This window comes from Typopeltis vanoorti, chromosome 12 (assembly GCF_054136105.1).
Source record: "Typopeltis vanoorti isolate ZY-2024b chromosome 12, IOZ_Tvanoo_1.0, whole genome shotgun sequence".
In the NCBI taxonomy this organism is placed as follows: domain Eukaryota; kingdom Metazoa; phylum Arthropoda; class Arachnida; order Uropygi; family Thelyphonidae; genus Typopeltis; species Typopeltis vanoorti.
The window spans coordinates 66339525-66365829 of NC_143560.1; the positions used below are offsets into that span (position 1 = coordinate 66339525).

Below are 26305 nucleotides of genomic sequence, written 5' to 3' on the forward strand. Positions count from 1 at the left end.
CACGAACTACGTCTGCATATGTCTTTGTCTGATTTTGTTAGGATGATCTTTTAGAGATATCTGGTTGCAGAGGATAAGTTTCTGAGCGTTTTTGGATGACCGTGGTGGAGTGTGGAGTTGTGGTCTCTTGGATAGGTCTACTATGGGGAGAGGAGAATCTGTCTGCTTCCGTCTGCTTATTTTTAGAGTTTTGGATGCAACCTCTATAGTTGGCAGTATGAGGGCCGCCGCAGTCGGCGCATTTTGCTGGAGTAGTTTTTGGTTTTGTACATGTGTTGGTAGGGTGGCTTTTAGAACACTTCAAGCATTTGAACTCTGCCTTACAAAGTCTCTGCGCATGACTGAATCTTTGGCATTGTCTAATAGAAGCCTTCTTCCTCAAAGGCTCAGGGGGTGATTCTAAGACCACATACTGATTTGGGGACATAGATGTTTTTGTAGATTTGATGTATCTCTGTTAAAACTAGAGGCATAGTGTTTTGTCTGCTCTAGTCATCCTGCTGACCTTGATAGGTGGTAGGTACTGGAGGCGGAGATCAGCCTCTATTTCGTCAGAGGTTATATCCTCTGAGAGAACCCTTAGAACCACCTTCAAATTTCGTTCTGAGCCCATAGAGAAAGTATGGTATTGGATAACTTTTGAATCCAGCTCTTTAGTTAGTTTTCTAAAGTCTGACACAGTAGTAGGCTGAATCCTATCGCTATCGTCAGTATTTTTGGCCGAGATATACTGTATCTGAAGGTCTGACATGATGGATCTCAGTTTTGTGTCCATTTCCTTTTTTCACGTAGGACAATCGGAGGTACCCTCTCTTTGGGGGAGGTAGTGTGATCAAGGCTGGGGTTTCCTCTTCCATACCTAAATCCATGAGACGTTCAGTGTTTAGAGGTTTTACGTTTCTTACAAGCCCGAGTTTCATCGAGGTCTGTAGTAGGGGAAATCACCAAATCGAGTTTCTCTTCAGTCTGGGAACTATCTTCGCACTCTTCAATTTCACTTGGCAAGGAGTAGAAATTAAGAGTGCCTGACCAATCATTTTTAGCTTTTTTTAGTATCTGTTTTGAGAATGCTAATTAAACGTCCTTTGGGTGACGAGTGAGTTAATATAAGCATCATCGTCCTCTTCCTCACACATTGCGAGATATTAAGAACGATAAATCAATGGCGATTAGGCCTATATATAAATGGAGAATCACTTACCTGTGAGTGATTAGTTAAGGTAACCACAGGCACTTCCACAGCACGCACAGACTTGTCTGGAAATTCTTACCAAAAATCAGATGTTCACAGACATTATTCGTGCTATTATTACTATTTTATGGATAAGCATAAGATCCGCGTAAGCATCGCGTACCATCGAAAACACCATATCCACTCGTAATCTGCATTCTACTGATATCCTGTATTTTAATAGCTTCTGACGTGCGCCAAAACTTCCGTTGGGGTGCGCTGTATTTATTGAACATGAATCTTACAATTAACTGTATAAGAGACTGACTGCAACCAAACGCCGATCAGCGAATATTGAAAAAAATTCTGCGCTTAATTCAATTCAATTTATTTTCGCAAAGGTCTATTAGTGTCCACACTGCATTGTTTTTAATATCAATACTTACTTCATAAATGAAATATTATTTAAGTATTATTTACTTACGCTTTCTTAATACTGCCACGCAAATTATAGTTTTTTTTCTTTATATTATGTGTCTAGTATTTGTTCAGTATTTTAAGGAAGAATTTCATTTTCTATTACTTTTTCTACTAGTAATTTTCTATCACTTTTCCTATGATGAAATAAATTATAAACTTACTAAATATTCTGCAGGGAAATTCCTTAATGATCCTATTTATGCTCATTTTAGGTTGTTCAAGAGTATGAAAGAGCTGTAATATTTCGTTTAGGGCGTCTGCTTCATGGAGGTTCGAAAGGACCAGGTATCGTAAATTATTTACATTCTAAAATCCATTCTAAAATATTTGATTCAAACAAAAAATTGTGCGGGCAAGTAGTTTCAAAATAGATACAGCACATATAAAAAAAGTCATCATTGTCACACTGATGTTTGCGGTATTTTAGAAAGATAACCGGTGCGATATTTTTACACGAATTTACACTGTACAGAGTGACCTCTGTCGTTAGTTTTCATATATACAAAAGTCATATTTTAGGACTAGTTAAACCACTTTAGAGTAAATTACTCTTCTTATTAAAACTATTATTAAAACTATGATGCGTTACTACTTTATCGCTACGAACAGTAACATATATATGGGCTGAACAACGCTGGATAATTTTGATAGTTATACCATTTAGTTTTCTTGTTTTGGGAATTTAAAAAATAAAAAATAAAACTAACAGCTGTATATGAGAACGATTTAATCTAACCCTCATTTGAAAAATCCTTATGAAGGTTCCTCTCACATGCAACGGAAATTGAATTCAAGTCTTTACAACCAAAGAGCATCGTCCCTAACGTCGTCGTTATAGATATTCACCAAAAATAAAAAATAAAATAAAATTATACAGAAAAAATAATTGCGGCATGCTAGTGATAGATTTGGAAAAACTCTTTTTCCAAATTTCTAGGAATAAATTTCTTAAATCAGAAACGAAATCTTAAACATGGCCATCTACAATAACAAAATGACAATATTTGCTTCAGATTGGAAGCAAATGCTCGGAAACAGTTGAGAGTGTGATATTCCAGTTTATTTAGTGTCACCAAATAAACGGAAATATCTGTAGTATTAGAAAAAAAGGTATATCTCTATATATTAATAAGCTTTCATGAATTAAAACAGCATAAATAAGAATTGTTAAATTCCTTTCATGACTAAATAATATTTGCATATCTAAATGTATAAACAGCAGAGAAAAAATATATATTATTATTATTATTATTCTTGATACCTCCAAGGAGTCCAAAGACTCATCGCGGGAAGACACCTACAACTGTCTCAACCACTACCCGAACCTCTACTATGAATCAATGCCATCTACCGCCCATCTCCACCACCACCACCTCCACCACCATATATAATGAATCCCTGTAAAATATAAAAATTTAAACCATTTATTTTTTAAGGTGGCATGTATTTATATATTTTATTTATACATATTTGTTACATAAACACTTATCTAAATATTTATTTTTTATAAAATAACTTATCTAGCGTAAATTGAACAGTGGTAGCTTTTTTTTTTCTCCCCTATGATTTTGCGATAACAATCAATTTGTTTATCTAAACCGTGACTAACGTTCATTAGTCACGGTTTAGATAAACCGTGACTAATGAACGACGTTCATTAGTCACGTTCATGCTTCTCTCTACATTTGGATCTATCTCTAGTATAAGTTCTTTTGCCTTCTCAATTGTCCTAAACAATTCTTCAAGTTCTTTGATAGTGATTTCTTTAGATATATCTTCCATTTCTTCACTTTCCTTTTCTTCTTCCTCTTCGTGTGCCTGTTGATGTTCGATTCCAAGAAGATCGTTACTTAGGTCTTTCGAATGTGATTCCAATAATTCCCGAATATTTTCTGAATCAACATTCTCAAAGTCAAGAGCACTTCCAATCAAAACAATAATATCGATAACTTCGTTGACGGGAAATCAGGCAAAAGATTCTTCCAGACTGCTCTGATACAGTTGGCTGTGACTTCTTCCCAAGACTCGTGAATGTTTATAACACTGCATGTTTAATATCTTATTTTTTTCCATAATTCCTCTAGAGTGATTGGATCGTCTCCAGTTGTAGCTTGAATTGCCCGGGCGAAAGTTCTTCTATATAGTAAGCCTCGAATGCAGAAATGACTCCCTGGTCAATAGGCTGTATTAAAGATGTCGTATTCGGTGGTAAAAATACAACCTGCATTACTATTTAAATCATTAAGTGAGGTGGGATGTCCAGGGGCATTATCCAATACTAAAAGAACTTTGAAAGCTAAATTATTTTCGTTGCAGTATTTTTCAACTGCGGGACAAAAATGCGAAGTGAACCATTCTTCAAACAACTGTTTGGTAAGCCATGCCTTTTTATTTGATTCCCATATTACTGGAAGGGATTGTTTGGTGCAACCTTTAAAAGCCCTTGGATTCATTGTTCGATAAATTAGCATTGGCTTTAATTTAAAATCACAATCACCTTCGGTATTACCTCCAAGTAAGTGTTAAGCGATCTTTGAATGCTTTATAACCAGGTGTGGTTCGTTCTTTTCTTGCTAAAAATGTTTTGTTGGCATTTTGTTCCAAAACAGGCCAGTTTCGTCTACATTGAATATTTGACAATCGTCGTACCCATTTTCTTCTATTATTTTCTTTAATTCAGCTGGATATCTGGCTGCAACCTCTTTATCAGCACTTGCTGCTTCGCCTGTTAATTTTACGTTTTTCATTTCGGATCGAGATTTGAAATTTTCTAACCAGCCTTTGCTTGCAGAAAATGTTGCAGTCACATCTTGATATTTGTTTTCTTTAAGTGTAGAAAAAAGACTTAAAGCCTTGAGCCTAAGATTATTGGTGTCGATGAGAATACGCTTCTGATTACAATCTTCTAGCCAAAGAAATAGTAAATCTTCCATTTTGATCATTAATGGGCTTCTATTCCCAGTACACTGCATACTCAAAGATGCAGATGCCACTTTGCCTTGTTCGCGGTACTCAGTCGCTTTACTTAAAATGGCTCGTATAGTTGATTCAGCAAAGCCTACAGCTCTTCCGATGTTTGCTTTGCTTTATCCGTTATCAAAACTTTTAATAATGTAAATTTTAGTATCCAAAGTAATAAGTTTTCATTTATTACCCTTTTTCGGGGCCATGGTTGCGAAGAGTAATGCTTTACATAATTTGAAAATTACGTGATATGCGGATAGGCCGTAAGTGTACACTGTAATACATACACATACATGTCTTTATCGCCATGCTCTGCTGATAAATTGAAGCACTGAGACTGAGGCCGAGAGTGAGTTAATAACGTTGGAGCATGACTCGTACCACGTGATCTTATCGGTTTCATTGACCAAGTCTAACGCTTTACTTATTTTCAAACTTTTTGGGCCGCACTTATTTATTTATTTATTCGTATGGCATGAATATCAAAACATGCAGTACAATACACTTTAATAACATATAAAATTAAAAGTCAAAAGTCATTTTAAAAACCAATAAAATTAAAAGGTTACATCCATATTGGTCAGATAGTTCATAGCTTCGGGTGTAGCACTAAAAAGGCCAATTTGTCTCCTGAATATGCTCTGAGATAACACTGAATCACAATATGGTTCACAGTTTATCTCTGAGCTCCACAATCACAATGCGGGGATGGTCGTTTACCCCATTTAAAAAGCATGTCCGCACATACACCATAACCAGTTCGTATTCCATTAAGCTGAGTCCAGGATTTTCGTGGGAGGTGTGAGCAAGCATCAAAACTTTCTTGTAATTCATTGAGAGAAAATTTTGTGATGTCATCTGTATGGCTCTCCCACTGTTTTTGCCACTTTTGCTCCAAGTCAAAGTTGGAATGTAGTAGTAGTTGGGCTACTTGTAGTGGTGGATGTCTTGATCTCAATCGTCGTACACTTAAGTCTGGGAGATCTAAATCTATTGGTAGGGCTGTGTTCTCTAAGATTTTCTTATACTCCTGTAAGAGAGCCTTAGTCCTGCGTAGATTCGGTGGAACAATGTTACTAAGAGCTGGAAGCCAGTGTGTGGGCGTTGATTTAATTGTGCCAGAAATCAGTCTCGTTGTATTATTTAGTTGGCTATCAACAAGTTTGACATGTGTGCTATTTAGCCACACATGTCAGCAATATTCGGCAACAGAGAAAACTAGACCAAGAGCAGTAATCCGCAGATTATCGGCTGTTGCTCCCCATGTCGTGCCTATTAATTTTTGTATTATGTTGTTACGGGTTCTTAACTTAGCAGAAACGTTTGTTAGGTGTCGCTTGTAAGAGAGCGTGCGGTCCAGGGTAACGCCCAAGTACTTTGGAAACTTATTGTGTCGTAGTAAACATCCTTCAAAGAAGATATGTAAAGTGACACCTGCCATGTGATTATTAAGGTGAAAGCTTGATACTTCTGTTTTGTCTGGATTGAGCTGGAGCCTCCATTTTTTATAATATTCATCTATAGTTTTCAGATCTTTTGTCAGTACGTCTTTAGCCTGACTCATTTTTTGTGTCGAATGGCAATTACAGTGTCATCAGCATAACAGAACTTGCGTGAGATGGTAGCAGGCAAATCATATGTGTATAGGTTATAAAGTAAGGGTGCCAATACTGACCCTTGTGGAAGACCATTATTAAGTTTTCGTTGTCGGGACATTTTATTTCCTAATATAACTTGAAAGAAACGTTCAGTGAGCATGGAGGAAATTAAGTGTGTAGTCCGTTTACATGGGACAATGCTAAGAAATTTGTATATAAGATCTTCACGCCATATTGTATCATAGGTTGCTGTTAGGTCCAAGAAGACAACTGATGTTTTTTCTTTCTTCTGAAATCCAGCTTCTATGTATGATGTTAAAGTGAGCACTTCATCACAGCAACCACGTTTTTCTCTAAAACCTGCTTGCTCAATCGGGACATGCTGCATAATTGGTGTGGACAATCTGTTGTACAGAAGGCGCTTTAAATTTTATAGGTGCAACTCAATAAAGCAATAGGTCTGTAACTTTTTGCCTCTTGGGGTGGTTTTCCAGGTTTAAGAATAGCAACTATTTTTGACTTCTTAAACTAGCTAGGTAGTCGGCCAGTCAATAATATATCAGAAAAGAATTCACAGAGCCATTTTATAGTATTTGGCCCGCTATTAATCAGAAATTCAGGATGGACACCGTCGAAACCTGGAACCTTGCCTGCTTTGATATCTTTTATGACTTTTACGGCTTTTACTTCATCTATAGTGAAGATTGATGCATATTGTGAGAAAGCAGGGGCATTTATTTTTAAAGCGCTAAGTTCTTTCTTAACTTTCTTGGTATGTTTACGGTCCCTAGGTGCCCTTGATATATTAACGATTTGATTAGCTATTTTCTCAGGGGAGATGATTGTGCTTTTTCTTTTAGGCAGATTAGTTGTGGATAGTTGTTGGAGAAGATTCCAAGCTTTTCTACTATCGTTTGAAGTCAAGGTTTTCAACCGTATCAATCCATTTTGTTTCTCGAGATGAGTTCAGGCTATGTAGTAATTCATCTGCTATTTCAGGATCTTCACTTTTCAGGAACTCTCTGTAGAGATGTTCACTCTCTTCATTCCATCCGGGGACATAATCTTTTCTGTAACCTCTAGGGATATATTTTTTCGCAGTTGATATGATTGCTCCTACAAATCTCTTGTACTCTGCAACTCTAGCAGGTATCCACCGAACACATTTATCCAATTCATTCGCAAAATTTCTCCAATTTGCTTTTTTAAAATTCCAACGCGGTCGTGGAAAGGATCTTGCTATAGGTAGTGTCATATCAATTTCCAGTAACACCGGTCGATGTTGCCTGTGTGGGAAGTTAGAAAGTACATATCGTTTTGCTGGTAATGTTTGCCCTTCTGTGATTATTGAAACAAAACATAAGTCTGGATTAGACTCTGTTTGCCATACTGATAATCTAAAGGTGTTTCTATCTTTGGCATCAAATACAAGGTGTATATTATTTATTTCTGCCCATTGAACGATGGTAGTCCCGCAGTCGTTGATATCACGGTGCTTCCATTCTTCATGATGGTTATTGAAATCACCAATCCATACTGTTGGATGTTGATAAGTAGGTATCACATCTATAGACCATGATGTTAAAGGAGGTTTATAGACATTGACTATTGTTATGTTGTGAATTTTCACACTCACAAGATGGGTTTGATATATGTTGCAATGCCATAATTCCGGTGGTATGTAGCACCAACCAGAGTGTAACCAGTTTTTTTTCCTCTTCTATTAAGGTCGTCTTCGTTTTCAGCATGTGTTTCTTGAAGAAGCACAACGTCAATGTTATTTTCTTGTAGTATTTTGCAGAGATAGTCACATTTTGCTCTGTTAATTCCCTCGATATTCAGTTGACATATCTTAAGGCTAAATCCCAGTTTTTTGTCAGCATCATCAATAAAATTAGAAAAATCAGTATTGTTTGACTGCATGCCTTAGCCAGGAGAACTAAGTGTTGGACTGGCTGCCAAATCGCTCTAGCTCAATTAGCGTTACCCAGGGTGCACCACGAGGAGGCGAGCTAGATTACACCCTTGGGTCGCATTAATCAAATTTGATACCACATATATCAAGTTTATGGCCACAATAATTTTTTGTGCACTAATCAAAGCCGCATATATCAAGGGATACCTATATATATATATATATATATATATATATATATATATATATATATATATATATATATATATATATATATATATATGAATATCTGGAGTGGTTTGTTTTCTTTCCTATGTTGTATGAAATTTTATTATTATTATTATTATTATTATTATTATTATTATTATTATTATTATTATTATTATTATTATTATTATTATTATTATTATTATTATTATTATAAAAATGTCTATTATTTCCTCTCTCTTTCTCTGTTTTTTTCCCTTTCAAATATTGAATTACAGGCACATTATTTTCTAAATTCAAGAAAGCAGTTTTAGGACCCCTAATTTGTCTCAGATAGAGATTTCTTAGGGAGAAAAAAACTATGTGTACTTTTCTAAGGTAACGTCTATTTAGAAAATGAGAAAGTGTGCTGTTTCGTCTGCTTTACCTTTAATATATGGGTATACGATATTTGCGAAGTGAGTTTAATGAGATATTTGATTTACTTATTGATGAGTTAGTGTGCTTTTATACTGAAATGCTGTTTGATTATAAAGACGGTTCCATTTCCACCTCTGTCTATCGCAAACCGACATTTTCAGGCCACTACATTCACAATACTTCAGCTCATCATCCCTCTCAAAAATTTGGCATCATGAAATCATTGGTAACCAGAGCACACAGATTATCCTCCTCCGAGGATTCTCTAAAACAAATAATCAAAAACACAGCCACTCTAAATGGTTACAATCTCAAAACAGCATCAGCAATTTCTCTGCACTTCAACCTAGACAAGAACAACCCCATAGGATTCCCATACCTTATATCAAAGGCATCTCTGAACGGCTCTCGAAAATTATGAAGAAATACAATCTTGCTGCCACCTACAAACCCATCAATCAGATCCAAAACTTGTTACCCTCGCCTAAAGACAGACCTGCACCAATGCTACTACCTGGCGTATACGAGGTTCCATGCTCCTGTAAACTCTCTTATTTTGAACAGACAGGCAGATCAGTTTTTAAACGCATTTCGGAATATCAAGACCATATCCGCCTCATCAAACCGCATAAATCAGGCCTCGCTCAACACGGAGTGGAAAACCCAAACCACAAGATCCATTGGAAAAAAGACAAAACTTCTACACAGATCTTCATATAAATATGAACGTTTATATAAAGAAAGTGCTGAAGCCCTACTCAACAGACCAAATCTAAACCGAAACGATGTTCTTGCCATCCCTAAAGTATGGGAAATCGTCATACAAAACTGTGTAAAATAATAACTTAACTGTAATTCATTTTAATTTAATTTAAGTAATTTAGTTCAATTTAATTTAATTTAATTTCAGGCCGCAACGTGCCGCTGCATGCAATTTGGATTCCTTTGTACATACGCGCCCTTTCTTTTGTGATTCCTAGTATTGCCTTACTGTACTGATGATGTCCTAAGATACCTAGGACAAAATATTTAAATAGAAAACCTACTACTGTGGTTCACGTGTGTTAAACTTAGTCATGAAATGCTGTTGTTCCATATGTTGAGAATCTAGGAGATTTAAAATTTTGGAGCATATGGCTGAATGACAAAGAGATTTCAATATACTGAAGAATAATTTAGGACTTACATAAGGTTTCAAAAAACTCAAGTATAGCTTGGATATAGGGAGGATTAGAATGTGAAAAAATTGAAAGTAAATTATACCTTCAAATTTTTGTTCACTTGCTTTTCCAATTGAAAAGTTTTTTTTTTCTTTTTTCGCTGGGAGACTAAACTTAGATTATTTCTCTTAATTCGGAATAATTAAGAGGAATAACCTAGTACACTACTCTTATCTAATCTAATACTCTTTAGCAAATTATTTTATTATTCTTAAAGTTAATTTTACCTCTAGACATTTGCAATTTAAAACTAATAATAATTGATCAATTTAACTTCTGAAACGTTCAGGGCTTGCTCATTAAATTAATCCTGCAGTATTCCAGTCTGTGGAATTTTGGAATGCTCGTTTTAATTATGCTATACAACCAAGGAAATCTTTACTGAGAAACTGAGGTGTATACTTCCCTTTCTGTCTCTCATATAATATTTAGTTAAAAGTAAGTAGTGGATAACTTTTACAGCTGTATCTGCCTCGAATATAATATTCAATACTGAACGATGTAACTCTTGGCTGACTTTCACTATATTCTAGCATAAAGCTGTATTGTCATAAATAGCGTTCTCTGTTATAGGTTTTTTGTCAAAGAAATACTAAGAAAGAGAAATTCATCCGGTGAAAAAGCTCTCAACAGGCTCTTGGAGATCCTTCAGAAGCTTCATATGCCCCACATTTCTTTGGTTATCTCGACCACACATGCACATAGAGTTTCGTACAATATGACAGCTACGTCTCTGATTACGATCATTTATAATTTTCATTATAATTTTAAATATAATGTGAAAAGTATTCATTAGCAGCCACAGATTTAGATGTAAAACAAATTCCATCCAGATAAAAGTATATATAAGCGCACATAAATAAAATATTTAAGGATGTCTTGGTTATCTGGTTACAAAATTTGTAACTGTTATTTGGTACTCAGAAACATCCTGGTATTTTTGGAACTACAAAGTTTCCTAAAGGTAAAATAAAAATAAATACGTGTAGCGTCTGTATACGTTGCCAGGCTTGTCTTAACGTGTATGTGAGTAGGACGGAGCTCAGCATGGTCTATGAGGCCATCATCGTGCAGAAAGACACTTGAAAATAATTCATCGATGTTTCCATTTTCAGGCATCTTCATAGTTCTACCCTGCATAGAAAGTTACACCAAAGTAGATCTAAGAACGCTTACCTTTGATATCCCACCCCAGGAGGTAAGACAAGGGCTCAAGTAAGATGTGCATAATCATATTTATTTGTTTGTTCTTGTTAAGTGACTTAAGTGACTTGTTAAGTGACTTAATTCAGCAATCAACTTCTTCCCAGGTATTGACAAAAGATTCCGTCACAGTATCCGTGGATGCAGTCGTCTACTACCGCGTTCATAATGCCACAGTTTCGGTGGCGAATGTCGAAAACGCCCATCACAGCACTCGTCTGCTGGCGCAGACAACCCTCCGCAACATGCTGGGGACTCACCATTTGCATGAAATCTTGTCCGAAAGAGAAGCTATCTCCAATTCCATGCAGGTATCAAATTATATTTTATTTCAGCAAAAGCTCACTCATCTACCTACACAGTCCCTCCCTTGTATTTATCTATAAATGTTTTTAAAAAAATGTCTGGAGTAACTGGAAAACGCTTTTACACAATCTTCACTCACTTCATACTGTTTAATCAATGAAACCATGTTCTTATAGTAATCAAAAGGGAGAAAGAGCGCACACTTTTAGAGAAGGTTTAGAAACTCAAAGGTCAAAGACCCAACAATCATTTTGGGAATGCTAATTGTACATTTGACTTTTATATAAAATCGACGGGAAAAAAGATAGAAGTAGACCGAGGAGAATGTGGTTTGATAACATTAAGGACTGGACTGGCTTAAATTACTATAAATATTCCAGAGCAGCAAAAGAAAGAAAAAAGTTCGGCGATATGGTTGCCAACCTCCTTCTAGGGGGATGACATTCGAAGAAGAAATTAGACGCATCACGCTCGACAGGATGGAAATTTCTTCGTAAACACTATGGAGACTTCCATAGAGTTTTAGGTCTATTCTGTCCCAGATAAGATAGGAAATTCTGCCACGGAAATTCTGCCACATTTTGTACTCAGAAAGACCTCAAAAAGAAGAGAGTCTTCCGGCAAAGACTCATTTTGCGGGAAGACTCTCTTTATAACCATTCTCCAAAGCCATAAGAAGTGAAAATCTTCATTATCTATTTGATGATTTTCTGTGGTGAAAGGTATAACTCTGAGCCTATGCAGTGTTTACGAAGAAATTTCCATCCTGTCGAGCGTGATGCGTCTAATTTCTTCTTCGAATGTCATCCCCCTAGAAGGAGGTTGGCAACCATATCGCCGAACTTTTTTCTTTCTTTTGCTGCTCTGGAATATTTATAGTAATTTAAGCCAGTCCAGTCCTTAATGTCATCAAACCACATTCTCCTCGGTCTACTTCTATCTTTTTTCCCGTCTAGTTTCCCTTCTAATATTAATTTCTGAATCCCTTCTTGTCTAGTTAGATGTCCAAAATATTTAAGTTTTTTTTCCATTAACATTCTTTTCATTTTTGCTTTCTTTAAAACATCTTCACTTTTCAGTTTCTCTGTGCATGATAATTTCAACATTCTTCTGATAGTCCACATTTCGAAAGCTTTTATTTTCTATGCGTCTTTATTTAGAGTCCAAGTTTCACTGTTGTAGAGAAGGCTTGACCAGATATAGCACTTCACTTCATTAATCTTTTTCTTGTGTCTATTTTAATGTCCCTGGATGTTAGAACAGTTTTCATATCAATAAAGGTATCTTCTTGGTATCTTCATTCTTCTTTTTATTTCCTTAAGGTAATTTCTTCCATCAGTAAACATTTGTCCTAAATATATAAAAGACTGAACCTGTTCAATTTTCTTTTGGTTAACAGTTATATTTAGTTTTAATTATTATATATATATATGTAAGGCCTGTGTAGCTCAGTGGAAGTAGCGCTTGCGTCCTCTGCGCCTGGCCGCTCGAAGTTAGACCTAGGTTCAAGTCTAGTCGCCGACTGGAGGAACTTTTTATAAGCCTAACTTCGACCGATTCCCGAGTTAGTCGATCTCTGGCACGGGCAAGCGGGTTTTTCTTCCTGGAAACTCGTGTTTTTCATCACGGAAACTCAAGAAAATCGACCGTAGTACCCACATTATTTCAGACAATAACATATCCTGTTAGGATTAGGCACCAGGAGATGGCAACACTTGTTTGCTTGTCTCCTCATCAGTACCGCCTATAATTAGTGATAGACATGGGCAAGCTATCTCTGATTGACTACCGATGAAGATTGAACTGCTCACTCAGTTTCCAAAAGCTAGATCGGGTATAAAGGCCTCGCCTACTCTCTATTTGGGAATAAAAGGCATTAGCTGATTTATTTATTTGATATAATCACGCATTTTGTTTTCTTCAAGTTAATAATTAATTCCATCTAATTTTAGCTGTTAATTATTAACTTTTTGGTAAGAAAGTCTGAGAAGGTTTCCTAAGTTTTGCTAAAGCGGTCATAAGCATGTAGGAGATTGTTCTTGCTTTTGCCTACATATGCAAGATCTGTGAAAATTTTTGATAGGATGCGTAGAAGTTTTTCTTGAACTTAGTTTGGTGTACTCATTGGATAGAACCAGCAAAGTCTATTTCTTGATGTTCAGGTTGTAGTGATTTTCTATGTACACTTCATTATAATAATTTCTTCTTCTTCTTCGTGTAGCTTCCTCAGTGAGAGGGTACAGTACCATGTCCTTCCAGTTCTCTATAATAAGTTACACAGTTTTATTTATGACGCATTCATTACTTTTCTGCTGTGGTTGGAATTTCATTAACGTTTGCAAACAATTTAATCTCTTTGTTATTCGATTCAACTTAATCTTTCTGTAAGAAAACTACTTGCATTATGCATGCATATGATGGCTTTATGTCTTCCAGCGTTAGTAACGAGTTAATTAAGCACAACATACTGTTGTTAATTCAATCTCTAGTGTGAAAGTATCACAAGAAACATGTTATTTTAATACTAAGAGACAATAGTGAATTGTATATCAAATGTCTGTCATAGCAAGAAGTACGCTTCTGGATTATATATTATTTTTCCATTATGATGATGATATTAATAATTTTGTTCTGGTTAATCTACCAGTTCAACTTCTAACTTCATTTTCCAGATTAATAATAGTAAGACATCTCTGTAGCTTGATGTAGAAACCACCCAGCTACAGAGATTAGAACTGAAAGCTTCAAATCCAAAATTTATTAAATCATTTTTTAGACAGTAAAGTTAGTCTGCTTATACGAAAATAGAACTACTTTCGTTTGATTTCCAGCAACAAAGAAAACTGGCCTGCAAACATAGGAGCAATGTGATGGTATATGCTCTCCCTAAATTCAAGAAAAATAAATAAATTTGTGTGTGTGTGTGTGTGTGTGTGTGTGTGTGTGTGTGTGTGTGTGTGTGTGTGTGTGTGTGTGTGTGTGTGTGTGTGTGTGTGTGTGTGTGTGTGTGTGTGTGTGTGTGTGTGTGTGTGTGTGTGTGTGTGTGTGTGTGTGTGTGTGTGTGTGTGTGTGTGTGTGTGTGTGTGTGTGTGTGTGTGTGTGTGTTATTTAGTATTTAATGACTAGAACACCGAGAATTAAAAAACTAAAAGCAGATTTTATTCGTAGGACTAGTTTCGTCTTTCACAGACTTATTCAGGCGCAAAAAACATAGAAATAACCAGCAAGATAAACGTAGAGTCATTGGTTCTGAGCAGTACAAAAAATAACTGTTAAAGTTTCAAGCTTTGGTGAGTTTAGAAATGAACTCTCTCTACTGTATCATTAGGCATACGCTTGCGTTTAAGATGTCGAGCACCGCAATATTGGATGGCAGAAAAGTGACAATCTGACAAGTTGTGACTAGGTTACTGTTGATATGTACAGGGTTAAGGATTATATCTTTCGATTCTATTATTTTCCTCTCTATTTCGTCGTAACAACGATTAATGTTATTTGACTTTTCCCGGAGAACTGGGTGTGTGAGCCTTTCTTCGTTTGAATTTGCAGAAAATAAAACATGGCTAGATAAAGTACTGGCTCGTGTCCTCTTGTAATTGATGTCTCTTTGATGTTCCTCGATGCGAAGTTCAATTGATTTTTCCGTCTGGCCAAAGTATGGTTTACCACAATTGCAGAAAATCTGGTAGACGACGGGATATTTGAGGTTGTTATGTTTAGTCTTCGGCCGACTTAAAAGGAAACGTAGCTTTGGTAGTGTAGTGAAGAAAGTCCGTTTGTTATATTTCTTAGAATCTTCGCAAATTTTAGTGTGACGGAGCTGATGTAAGGAATAGAAATGTTCCCTTTAAAAATTGTAGTATCTGCATTGCGACGAGTGAGAGGATTGAACAGGAGTTTGTCGATAGTCTTCATTGAGTAACCATTTAGTTGACATGTATTTATAAAGAGACTGAGTTCATAGTTAATTTCTTCTTCGTTAGAAAGAGGCGAACGAGCCCGATGTTCGAGTGTAGAAGTAATCCCGAATTTTTGTGGAGGATAGTGGTGGGAGTTAGCGTGAAAATACCTGTCCATATGGGTAGCTTTTCTATAAATAGAAATCTTAAATTTACCTGCTGAACCGGTCAGTTTGACATCCAGAAAAGACAGAGAACCGTTAACTTCCAACTCCGCTGTAAACATTATGTTAGGATGTATATTATGCAGGTGGTCTTGGAAGGATTCAAGGCCATGTTCCCAAATTAAAAAGATGTTGTTGTAACGTTTCCAAATCTTCGGTTTTAAAGGGAAGGATGCGATCGCCTTTTCTTCAAAAATATTCCAGGTAGATGTTAGCGAGAACTGGCGATAAAAGGTTTCACATAGCTAGTCCCGAATTTTGTTTGTAGATTGTGTTCTCAAAAATGAAGTATCCAGAATTAACACAGTGTGTCAATAAGGCTAAGATCTTCTTGAATACTTTGTCTTTTAATAGTGAAAGAATTTCCTCTGTAGGAACATTTGTAAATAAGAAAATTATATCGAAACTGGCCATGGTTTTTGTGTCTTTGATGGTGATATCCTTATGGCTGGAGACAAAATCCGTTGAGTTTTTGATAAAGTTGATAAAATTTACGTCCTATAGTTGAAGGTATTGATTCTTCTGTCGAAGAATCAATACCTTCAACTATAGGACGTAATGGGATATTCTCCTTATGGACTTTAGGTAATCCATATAGACGAGGGATCAGTGGATGGAGAGAACAGAGGAAAATACGCAAATTTCTGGGCAATTCCATTATAGTTCTCAAGAGATTATTAGTGTGGTTATTAAGTTCTCTAGTAGGATCTCTTTCGAGAATAGAATAAGTGTCAGTTTGTGACAAATCTATTATCTTATTGTGATAATCTGCTGTGTTGAGAACAACCGTAGTATTTCCTTTATCCGAAGGAAGAATTATAATGTCTTTATTATTCTGAAGATGTTTAATAGCATGTCGTTCTGAATAGGTGATGTTGTCTGCGGGAGGGGTTAGCGTTGTTAATAGTGAAAATGGATTCAATACGGTCTGCGGTCGGTTTTCTTGAGTTGGTGGGATGAAAAAGCCGTTTCTAGGTTTAAAAATACGCTTGCCTATGCAGAGATCAACTAATTCGGGAACTGGTCGAAGATGGGTTAAAAAAGGTTTCTCTAGCTGGCGACTAGAATTGAAACTGTTTTTCTTCTGGAGGCCTAGCTCTGTGGAAGCAGACGCCATTTCCACTGAGCTACATAGGCCTTCAAATAGCTAATATAGTTATGATAACGAAGTTGAGTTGATGAAAGTCAATTTACTTTACTGTAGCATACTTATACTCATCATACATAAATGAATGTACAATGACGAATGATAGTATTAATAAAAACTAAGAAAAAATTATTTCCGACAATTATATAAAAAAAAAATTTGCGTTTTGTAATAGCGTTCTTTATAAAGAACGCTATTACAAAACGCACATTTAACTCAACAGTTGAACCTAGTTGCTGTATATCTACTGTAGACAATTTTGTTCTGCCATTAAATGGTCTATTATTAAATCTTAATGGTGATGCTAACTATCAAACTGCATTAAATCCATTCTTCATTCAGATAGGATTTATCATCATAATTTCGAATCCTTTTACCAATAAAAATAGACTAGTTACACACACACACACACACACACACACACACACACACACACACACACACACACACACACACACACACACACACACACACACACACACACACACACACACACACACACACACACACACACACACACACACAGAGAGAGAGAGAGACTTGCATCAACTGGCCTGGTTGGCCCAGTGGTTTCATCGTTCTCTGTGTATGGTTACCATCCTGCTCACTTTGGCGGCCTGAAGTGGCTTGAAAAGTTTCATATCAAATATCTAGAGCAGGGTTTCCGGACTATCTAAAAAATACAAAAAATACATAAAATTAATTTTAAAAAATGTTCAGCCTACTCCACAGTACGTATGTATTATAAGTTTAAAAAAAAAACATTTAAAAAAACTTTCATGAGTGGGAACCAAAAAAAAAAAAAAAAGTCTTGAACATACCTAAAAAAAAAAAAAAATTGAGTACTAAGCATATAACCAATTATGCAGAATGTTTATTATTTATTATATATATATATATACATACAGGCACCTTCAGTGAGTCCGTATAGGTATCATGTGAGGCCTAATTAAAAAAATAATAAAATAAAAAATAGTAATCAACAATTGTCAATACTACACAATATCTGTCATATTTTGCCTTGAAATTATTCACCGGCAAAGCATACACAACCGACTCTGGCAATCTGTTCCACTCATTCTCCACTCTCCAAGCAAAAAATTTAGTCCTCACTCCCTTGCTAATCACACTCTTACTTAGTTTACATGGATGGCCTCTAGTTTTTCTCACATTATTCATGTACTGAAATATTTTATCCGCATCAATTCTGAACGCCGACTCTAAGCAACTTATATGTCTCTATCATATTTCCCCTTATCCGCAGATCAAACAGCTACTGTAACCCATAAAGTTTTAATTTTGTCATATGGAGCATTATACAGCGTAGCCCTTGGGTTGGAAACACTTGCGTTCGAATACCGTCTAGGATGCGAAGAACCGTTATCAAGGCTTTTTAAACCTTGCCACGTCCGGTCACATACGGACGTGGCAAGGTTTTCCTCCCGGAAAGTTGGGTTTTTCATCCCGAAAAACAGACAAATTGGCCATAAGAACGCATGCAATTAACAGACATAATACACTGGCTTCATAGCCTGGGTTGCTTCGGCTGTAAATCCAAAATATTTTAAGTATCCAACAGTGGAATTCGAACTCGCAGCCTGTTAATTAGAGAGTGGACACGCTGACCACCAGCTTATAACGTTATGCTAATAAAAACAATTCAATTCAAACTAAAATTGAACATTTTCTAGTGTTCATCCTAAATTTTATTAGTCTTTCTAACCGGAGTGGAACTATTGTTATACACATAACTTCACTGGTTAGACAAATTTTTGAAAGGCTCCAAATTCGATAAAATCTCTCTAGTCATAATCCAGTACATAATCTTGTGTACGCAGGAACGAGAATATGAATCTAATAGGTACGCATTTCACGACCTGTATCTTAAAATGAATTTCAGTATTCAGGTATCTTGATAAATATGATTTAACTAAACTGAACAAATCAAATGCATTAACAGACACCAGTAAAATCTAAGAGTGGAAATCAGAGAAAGCTCTTTGGAGAGTTTGACTCTTTTACAAAGAAATAAATGACTGTTAGTGAGGAGAGTGGCTAGCCATTATTCAACTGAGGAATTTTACAAACAGTTTGAAAAGTTTCGAGTTATTCTCAAATGAAATAGTTAATTTCGAAGATGAGTTAATGTATTTCTACACAGAAGAAGGAAAAAACTATTCCCATCTTCTAAGAATTTTTCTTTCATATGACAATATGTAGCTGATCATTTCTTAGTTGTTAAAAGTAATTGGCAATGGTGGTACTATTACTTTTAGGTAGTATTTCCAATGGCCTCAGAGTTTGGTCATCACGCAACAGCGTGAATACTGAACAAGTGAATTTTCTTCAGCGTAGTTATACAATTAAAGCAACAGGTTCTCATAACCTAAAGAAAAAAACGAAAATGCTTTGAGGAAATTTATAAATATCTGGCAATCTACAAACAAGAAGGAAACTCTTGTTTGTAGATTGCCTGAATAATTTTCAGTGCCTCCATAGTACAGTTGAAGGAAGGGTGGTACACATTCACTCTACGATGAAGAACGATCTCAGTTCTCCTTCTCATCATGAGGAGAATTTTATCGAGGCTTTTCTCTCAACTTTCAGATGAAGAAATCCTGCTATCTCCATCTCCGATGTGGTGGTAGCATTTTTTTGGGGGGGGGGGGGAGACTTGGGATTTTCTTCCCACAAAAGAGGCAAATTGGCCGGATTACAGATGCAATAAACAGGCAAAAATGCTATGTAGTGAATGGTACGTAGATTATAGTGTAGTCGGTGGATTGACTAGTATTGTGCACCATAGAGTATCCTCTTGCGATGAATATTCACACTCTGTGGAAATATCATGTAATAATAATAATAATAATAACATTGATCTAAGCAGCACTTCCTTTGTTTTCAGGTGTTAACTCCAGTCACGTTCATGATGAGTGTGCTCATTATATCATTAGTTATTTGATAGTAGTACATTTAGCTCAGGTCTTTGCGTGCTTGCGTGACAGTTTTAACAGTACGTGCTACTAACAACTGTAAACGGTGACGGAAAACATCACGTTCGCTTCTACAGCTCAGCAGAAATAACAGTAGTGTAGTGTAACGGGTAAAATCTATTTATCGACCAATCGAACATTATAAATTCTCTTTCGCTTCAACGTGGCTCTGTTGGTGATAATACTTTGTACGTGCAACGTGCAGTAAAATGGTGCGTGCGTGCGTGCGTGGGTGTGGGTGTGTGTATATATATATATATATATATATATATATATATATATATATATATATATATATATATATATATATATATATATATATATATATATATATATATATATATATATATATATATATATATATATATATATATGTCTGTGTGTTTGAGAGGCTACGTCCTTCACAGAAGCTTTCTTTGTGCTCGCTGACGTCAAATGATCTCTCTTGGTTTGTTTTCTTTAAGGCATTTCAGTTCATCATTTACGCAGTCAATACTTGAAAGTGGTTAAATATACGAATATGCATCATTAAAAACAATTGATTTTCCAGATATATGTTGAAAATGTTTTCCGTAATAGTGGCTTTATTTAAACGGTATGCAATGGCCTCTAAAGTGGATCCTCTTAAAATGAAATTGACGGAAATGTTCTCGCTAGAATGCATTGCTTTTTAGATTTTTTTTTAAAATCACTATCACCACACGAGAGGCAACAAATCCTATAATAGATCGATGTCGTGGTGTGTGGGTAGGAGTTAAGAGAGAGGTCATTTGTTTATATACTTTTTTGAACAGCTGGAGGTTGTAGTCTTTTAGAGAATACTTATGGGAACAGCTGCGAGGTAGATGGAATGAAAGATGAATGAAATTAGCAGGCTTCGTAAGCAGTTGAATGTAAAAGGATGTTGGAAAGCTATTGCTCATGTTACCATAGGTTTAGCAGAAATGTGGAGCAGAGGACATGATGGATGCCAGTTCTACTAACGTTACTCATGGAAATATATGTGAGATATACTGTACTGCGGAAACTGACCGTTTGTTGAGACAGTAGCTGGAAAGTCTATAAGCTAGGGATCATTAATTAGCCGAAGTGTCATCTTCTGAACAGTCTCAAGATTTTTTACAGGTTTCTGATGCACACTCCAAATGCGAGAGTATTCCAAGGCCAGGCCAGGTTGATTTGGGATTTGTACAGGTACGTAGTTGGACGAATGAAAAGTAATATCTTGAGAGATAAACGCTTCTTTTTAATTTCTAAATTGTCGTATGTTGTAGAATCGATGTGGTCATGCCAGAAAAGGCTAGAAGTGAGGGTTAGTCCGAGCAACGAGATACAGCCTTGACTGTTAAGCTAAGCTTAAAATGTCTTCTTTTTTTTGCATTAAAAAAAGACAATATTGTTGTTTTTGGAAGAATTAAAAGTGACTATTATTATGCCATCGAAGGACGATATGAAGATTAGTACTTGGCTCATAGTAGATGATCTTTGAAGCTTCAGATGTTTGAGCACTGCAAGGTTTGTCATATAAGTTAGGAAGAATGAAGAATGCTATTATAAGCAGAACTGTGAATATGTTTTTGAGGTGTGAGAGAGAGGGCTTTTAGTTACATAAGAAAGAGGGTGGGTGAAATAACAGAGCTCTGAGGAACACCTGCATTAATAGGAAGGTTTGAAGAGAGAATACTCTTAACCATAACACGCAGTGCACTATAAGAGAGAAAAACAAGCAATCCCTTACAAAAGGGAGATCATAATATGGAAATTTGCTACGTTATTGATGCAAACAAAATATTTTGGAAATATCAAGTGCAACAACACATTTTTCCAAACCTTTCGGTGGCACGTGTCCAGAGATTGGTGATGCGAGATCTACTGTGGATATTAGCTTGCAGAATCCATATTGGGAATTACTGATTAGTGATGAAATTAACTGCTGATGACTTTCTCCATTACTTTAGACAGAACTGTGAGAGCAGTAGGTCGATCAAGTCTGATAGTAGACCTTTTTTTCATTGATATCAACGGAATATGGGCTTACTGCCATGCTTTTGGGGTAGATACCAGCAAAGTATAATAGAGAGAGAGAGAGAGAGAGAGAGAGAGAGAGAAAGAGAGAGAGAGAGAGAGAGAGAGAGAGAGAGAGATGATAAAAAAAAACAGGCGTTATTTCAGCATATATCTCTGTGATAAAATCAGCACCAGAAAACTTTTTGGTATAGTGGTGAAAGGTCTTCTGATGACTTTCTGGCAGAAGGAGGCATGTGGTGCAACATTCCAAGTAAAGTTGGAGGTGATTTATATTGGTCATTTATGCAGTAGATGAATGAAAAGAATGACAGGTCAGCTTTAGGTGATGGTGCAATACTGCCAAGTGGTTGTGTGTGTGTGTGTGTGTGTGAGAGAGAGAGAGAGAGAGAGAGAGAGAGAGGGGAGGTGGACAGAAATTGTGCCGTGCCGACAACTTTTATAAGAGACCAGAAAGAATAACTTCCATTAGCACAGGTAGCGAGTTTTTTTACATTTAGTCTTTTCAAAGTCAAACTCAGTACTGCTAATGGCTGTTATACCAGTGTTGTGGAAACAAGTTGCCCCTCAAGACACAATTGCCTTGCGGAGAGTCTATATATTGCTCCTTACTAGTCCAAAATGGAAAATAAATAAATAAATACCATACTATCAGTGATTAAATATGAATCACAAACACTGCAACTCTTCTGTTTATTAATAATTGAAAACATGGAAATTAAAGTTGCGAAAGTATAAAAAACTACAATTCATTTTTACATCTAATTTTTATCGAAAACTAAACCAATTTTGACGCAGTGTGGGAGAACTCGAACATAAATATAATCGTCGTATATATATATATATATATATGTATATTCATTCATTCATTCATTTTTTAGACACATTGTAAAAACTATTTAAAATCTGATTTATAAATTTAAACATGTTATCATTTCAAACAGGTGAAAGAAAACATGTTATATTGGCAATCTGTGCTATAAAAATATTATATATGATCGCATTTGTCATAAACTATCAAACAAAAATTTTATATAGATATATGAATTAGGGATAGGCAAATTCATCTTGAAAATCCTGCCTAAGGCATAACACAACAAAAATTGTCCCTGTTATTGATAAAATGAACCATTAACTAAACTAACACGTTGTTTGCTATGCTAATCACTGATGAACATAGCAAACACAGACATTATTTACTTTGGCATTTGGTTCACTATCTTATATGATCTCATGTTACGATAGTTTTAACACTTACTGGATATAAAGCTACAGACATTATCATGGAGAAAAAACTGATTCACATTAGGAATTTTGTCTTCTATGTCAGATCCTTGCCAGTCATTCCAAACTTTTAAATATGATGCACTGATAATTTATGCTTTATTTTGGATTGTTAGGTATGGAATTTCTTTAGTTTTAGTGACATCAGCAGTGAACCTTTTTGAATCATGCTGAAAACGCAACTCACCACCAATAATGACCACAAATGATTTAAGGAGATGAAGCTAAAAGAATTGCTCAAATTTGGAAAGCATGCAAGTGAATGTTCTTTAATGTTGTTCCTACACCAAAAATGGTATGGTAATCACTCTCATGCTTCTAAACCGCTTCCAAATTGTTTGTGCAATTTGGAAGTAACATAGTTGAAGTAGGATACTTCTTTTCTGGAAAAAAGGTGCCGGTACTCACCATGAAGATTTTATTACAGCAACTTCCACACTTTTAACATATCCTCCGATATACCCTCGTCGTCTCTAGTTTGCTTCTTGCTTTTGGTATCAACTGCAGGATGACAACCTCGGAGCAGCCACGAGTCCACATATTTGATAAGGTTGAACTGAGTGAGAGGAGGTCCTACTATCCTGATGAACATAAGTGCAGAAGTTGTCCGTACAAGAAAAGATGACCTAGATGAAGTTACTATACGATTCATCTGAGAGAAACTCCTTTCACATTCACTGGAAGATATTGCAATCGTGCCCAAAGTGTGCTTTAGAGGAAGTAGTATGCCCGGGACTTATATATATATATATATATATATATATATATATATATATATATATATATATATATATATATATATATATATATATATATATATATATATATACAGTGGAACCTCGGTTGTCGAATTTAATTCGTTCCCGAAGGCTGTTCGGAAACCGAATTGTTCGAAAACTGAAACCATTTTCCCATAAGAATTAATGTAAAATGGATTAATCCGTTCCCGAACCTAGGTGATTGTTTATGTAAACCTTTACAACAGTACTTCATGCATAAGATCGTATACAAACATAATGAAAATGCATAAAATCTTACACAAAAAGAATAAACACAATAAATAGATAAAATAAAAACGAAAATTTAACCTCACTTTAACTATACATACGGAGGAGAGTTGATGGCGTAAGTGGAAGAAGGTGAGTAAGGGGAGTCCTCTTCCATAAAAACATTAGATTACTGTCCTTCTGGGGCTTTTTCTCTTTTCTGTCTCTTGGCACCATTCGACTCTGCTTGAGACACACTGGGCCTCTGTCTCGCTAAAAACCTGTCCAATGACATTTGTTTTTGCCAGCGTTTTAAAATGTTTCTGAAGTGAGACAAGGCACTGTTATTGAAATGGTTTATGATGCGGTTTGCTACAGCTTTGTGAGGGTGGTATCTTACCACAAAACTTTGCACCTCACTCCATTTTGCACACATTTCTTTGATCCTCAATCCCTTCCTCTGTGTCTGAAGACATTTCCTCCACCTCCATCTTTTGCTGCTCCTTCTGAAGGTGTTCCAGTTCTTCCGTGGTGAGCTCATTCCTGTGATCCTCCACTGACTCCTCCACATCAGTATTGTCAATTTCCAAGGCCATGCTTTTGCCCAGAGACACAATATCATCGACAAGAGCAACATGCTCAGCCTCAATGTCTCTGTCTGCTACACAGTCTGGCCACAATTTCCTCCAAGCCGAGTTCATCGTCCTGTAAGTCATTTGCGCCCAGGTTTTGTCATGAATACTTAAGCAATGGAGGATGTTGAAGTGATTTTTCCAGATTTCTCTGAGTGTTAATTCTGTTTCAGAGGTCACTTCAAAACACCTTTGAAACAGTGCTTTGGTGTAGAGTTTCTTAAAGTTCGAAATGACCTGCTGGTCCATGGACTGAATTAAAGAAGTTGTGTTGGGGGGGGGAAGGAACGTCACTGTGATAAAATCAGGCTCCTCCACTAACTTGTCCTCCAAGCCTGGAGGGTTAGCAGGAGCATTGTCCATCACAAGAAGGCCTTTAATTGACAAATTTTTTTTCTTGAAGGTATTTTCTCACACTTGAGGCAAAGATTTAATGGATCCACTCAATAAACAATTGCCTGGTCACCCAAGCCCTACTATTAGCCCTTCACATAACAGGCAATTTATTTTTCATTGCGTTATTTTTCTTAAACACCCTCAGATTCGCAGAGTGGTACACAAGTAATAGGTTGACCTTGAAGTCCCCACTTGCGTTTCCGCATAGCAAAAGAGTCAGCCTGTTCATTGGCTTGGGTCCTGGCAATGCATTTTCCTCCTGAGTGATGTAGGTCCTCTTTGGCAATTTTTTTCCAAAATAGGCCGGTTTCATCACAGTTGAACACTTGTTGGGTAAGAAAACCCTCAGCCTTTATATAGTCACTAAATTCTTCCACATATTTCCCAGCAGCTTCATGGTTCGAACTCGCAGCCTTCCCATGACTAACCACACTATGCATGTCGCTTCTCCTCTTAAATTTCTAGAACCCTCTACGAGCTTTGAACACATCAGTATCAGCACTCGTACCTGGGGTTTTTCTTTAACATGTAATCGCCTCGCTTTTTCACAAATTATAGCCTCAGAAATACTATCACCAGCTAACTGTTTCTCGTTTATCCAAATCAGCAACAATTTTTCCACTTCTTCAATCACCTGTGATCTTTGTTTAGTAAGAACTTTCACTCCTCTTGCAACATCAGCTCTCTTGACTGCCTCTTTATTGTTGATTTCGCCATACAGAACTACATAGCAAGATTGGAGACACGAACGCCGTTTTCATGTTTGGATATTTCTTTTTTCATCTCTGTCATGGTTCTAACAACTTTTCTTTTCGCTTTGCTGCTACCACTATTCTTCTGTGGCCCCGTGGTGACTTAGTTAATAATAATTTATTGAATAAAAAACACAAAGAAAATCAAGAAAATTCAGTGCAAATTCGAGCAGGTGTCGGCACTGAACGAAGGCTGCCGCGTAACTGGCTTTCCCGCCTTACAGCTCATTATCGGAGCACGTGGTTGCCGTTTGCCTGTTCGGGAACCGAAATTCTGTCCGGAAACCGAGGCGTTTTTTGTTTGTAAAATATGTTCGGGAACCGAACTGTTCGAGAACAGAGGCGTTCCACTTAAGCATATATATATTATGCTTAACCTCGTTGGCTTCTTAACAAAATGTTCTCTTTGGCTACAGGACTACTACTAATTGGATGTTGAACTCTTCTTGGTACATTCTGAACACATATTCCGCACAAACACTT

The 26305-nt window shown here is 36.3% G+C and overlaps 1 protein-coding gene across 1 annotated transcript in view; it reads left to right on the top strand.

The window, feature by feature from the left end:
* The window catches only part of LOC150100850 (band 7 protein AGAP004871-like), a 160946-nt gene that overhangs the window by 127180 nt on the left and 7461 nt on the right, over positions 1-26305 (top strand). Inside the window, exons 4-6 of the mRNA XM_090401921.1 lie at positions 1864-1936; positions 11091-11173; positions 11286-11489. Of these exons, the coding sequence (XP_090258047.1) occupies positions 1864-1936; positions 11091-11173; positions 11286-11489 (360 nt within the window). The remainder of the gene's footprint in view (positions 1-1863; positions 1937-11090; positions 11174-11285; positions 11490-26305) is intronic.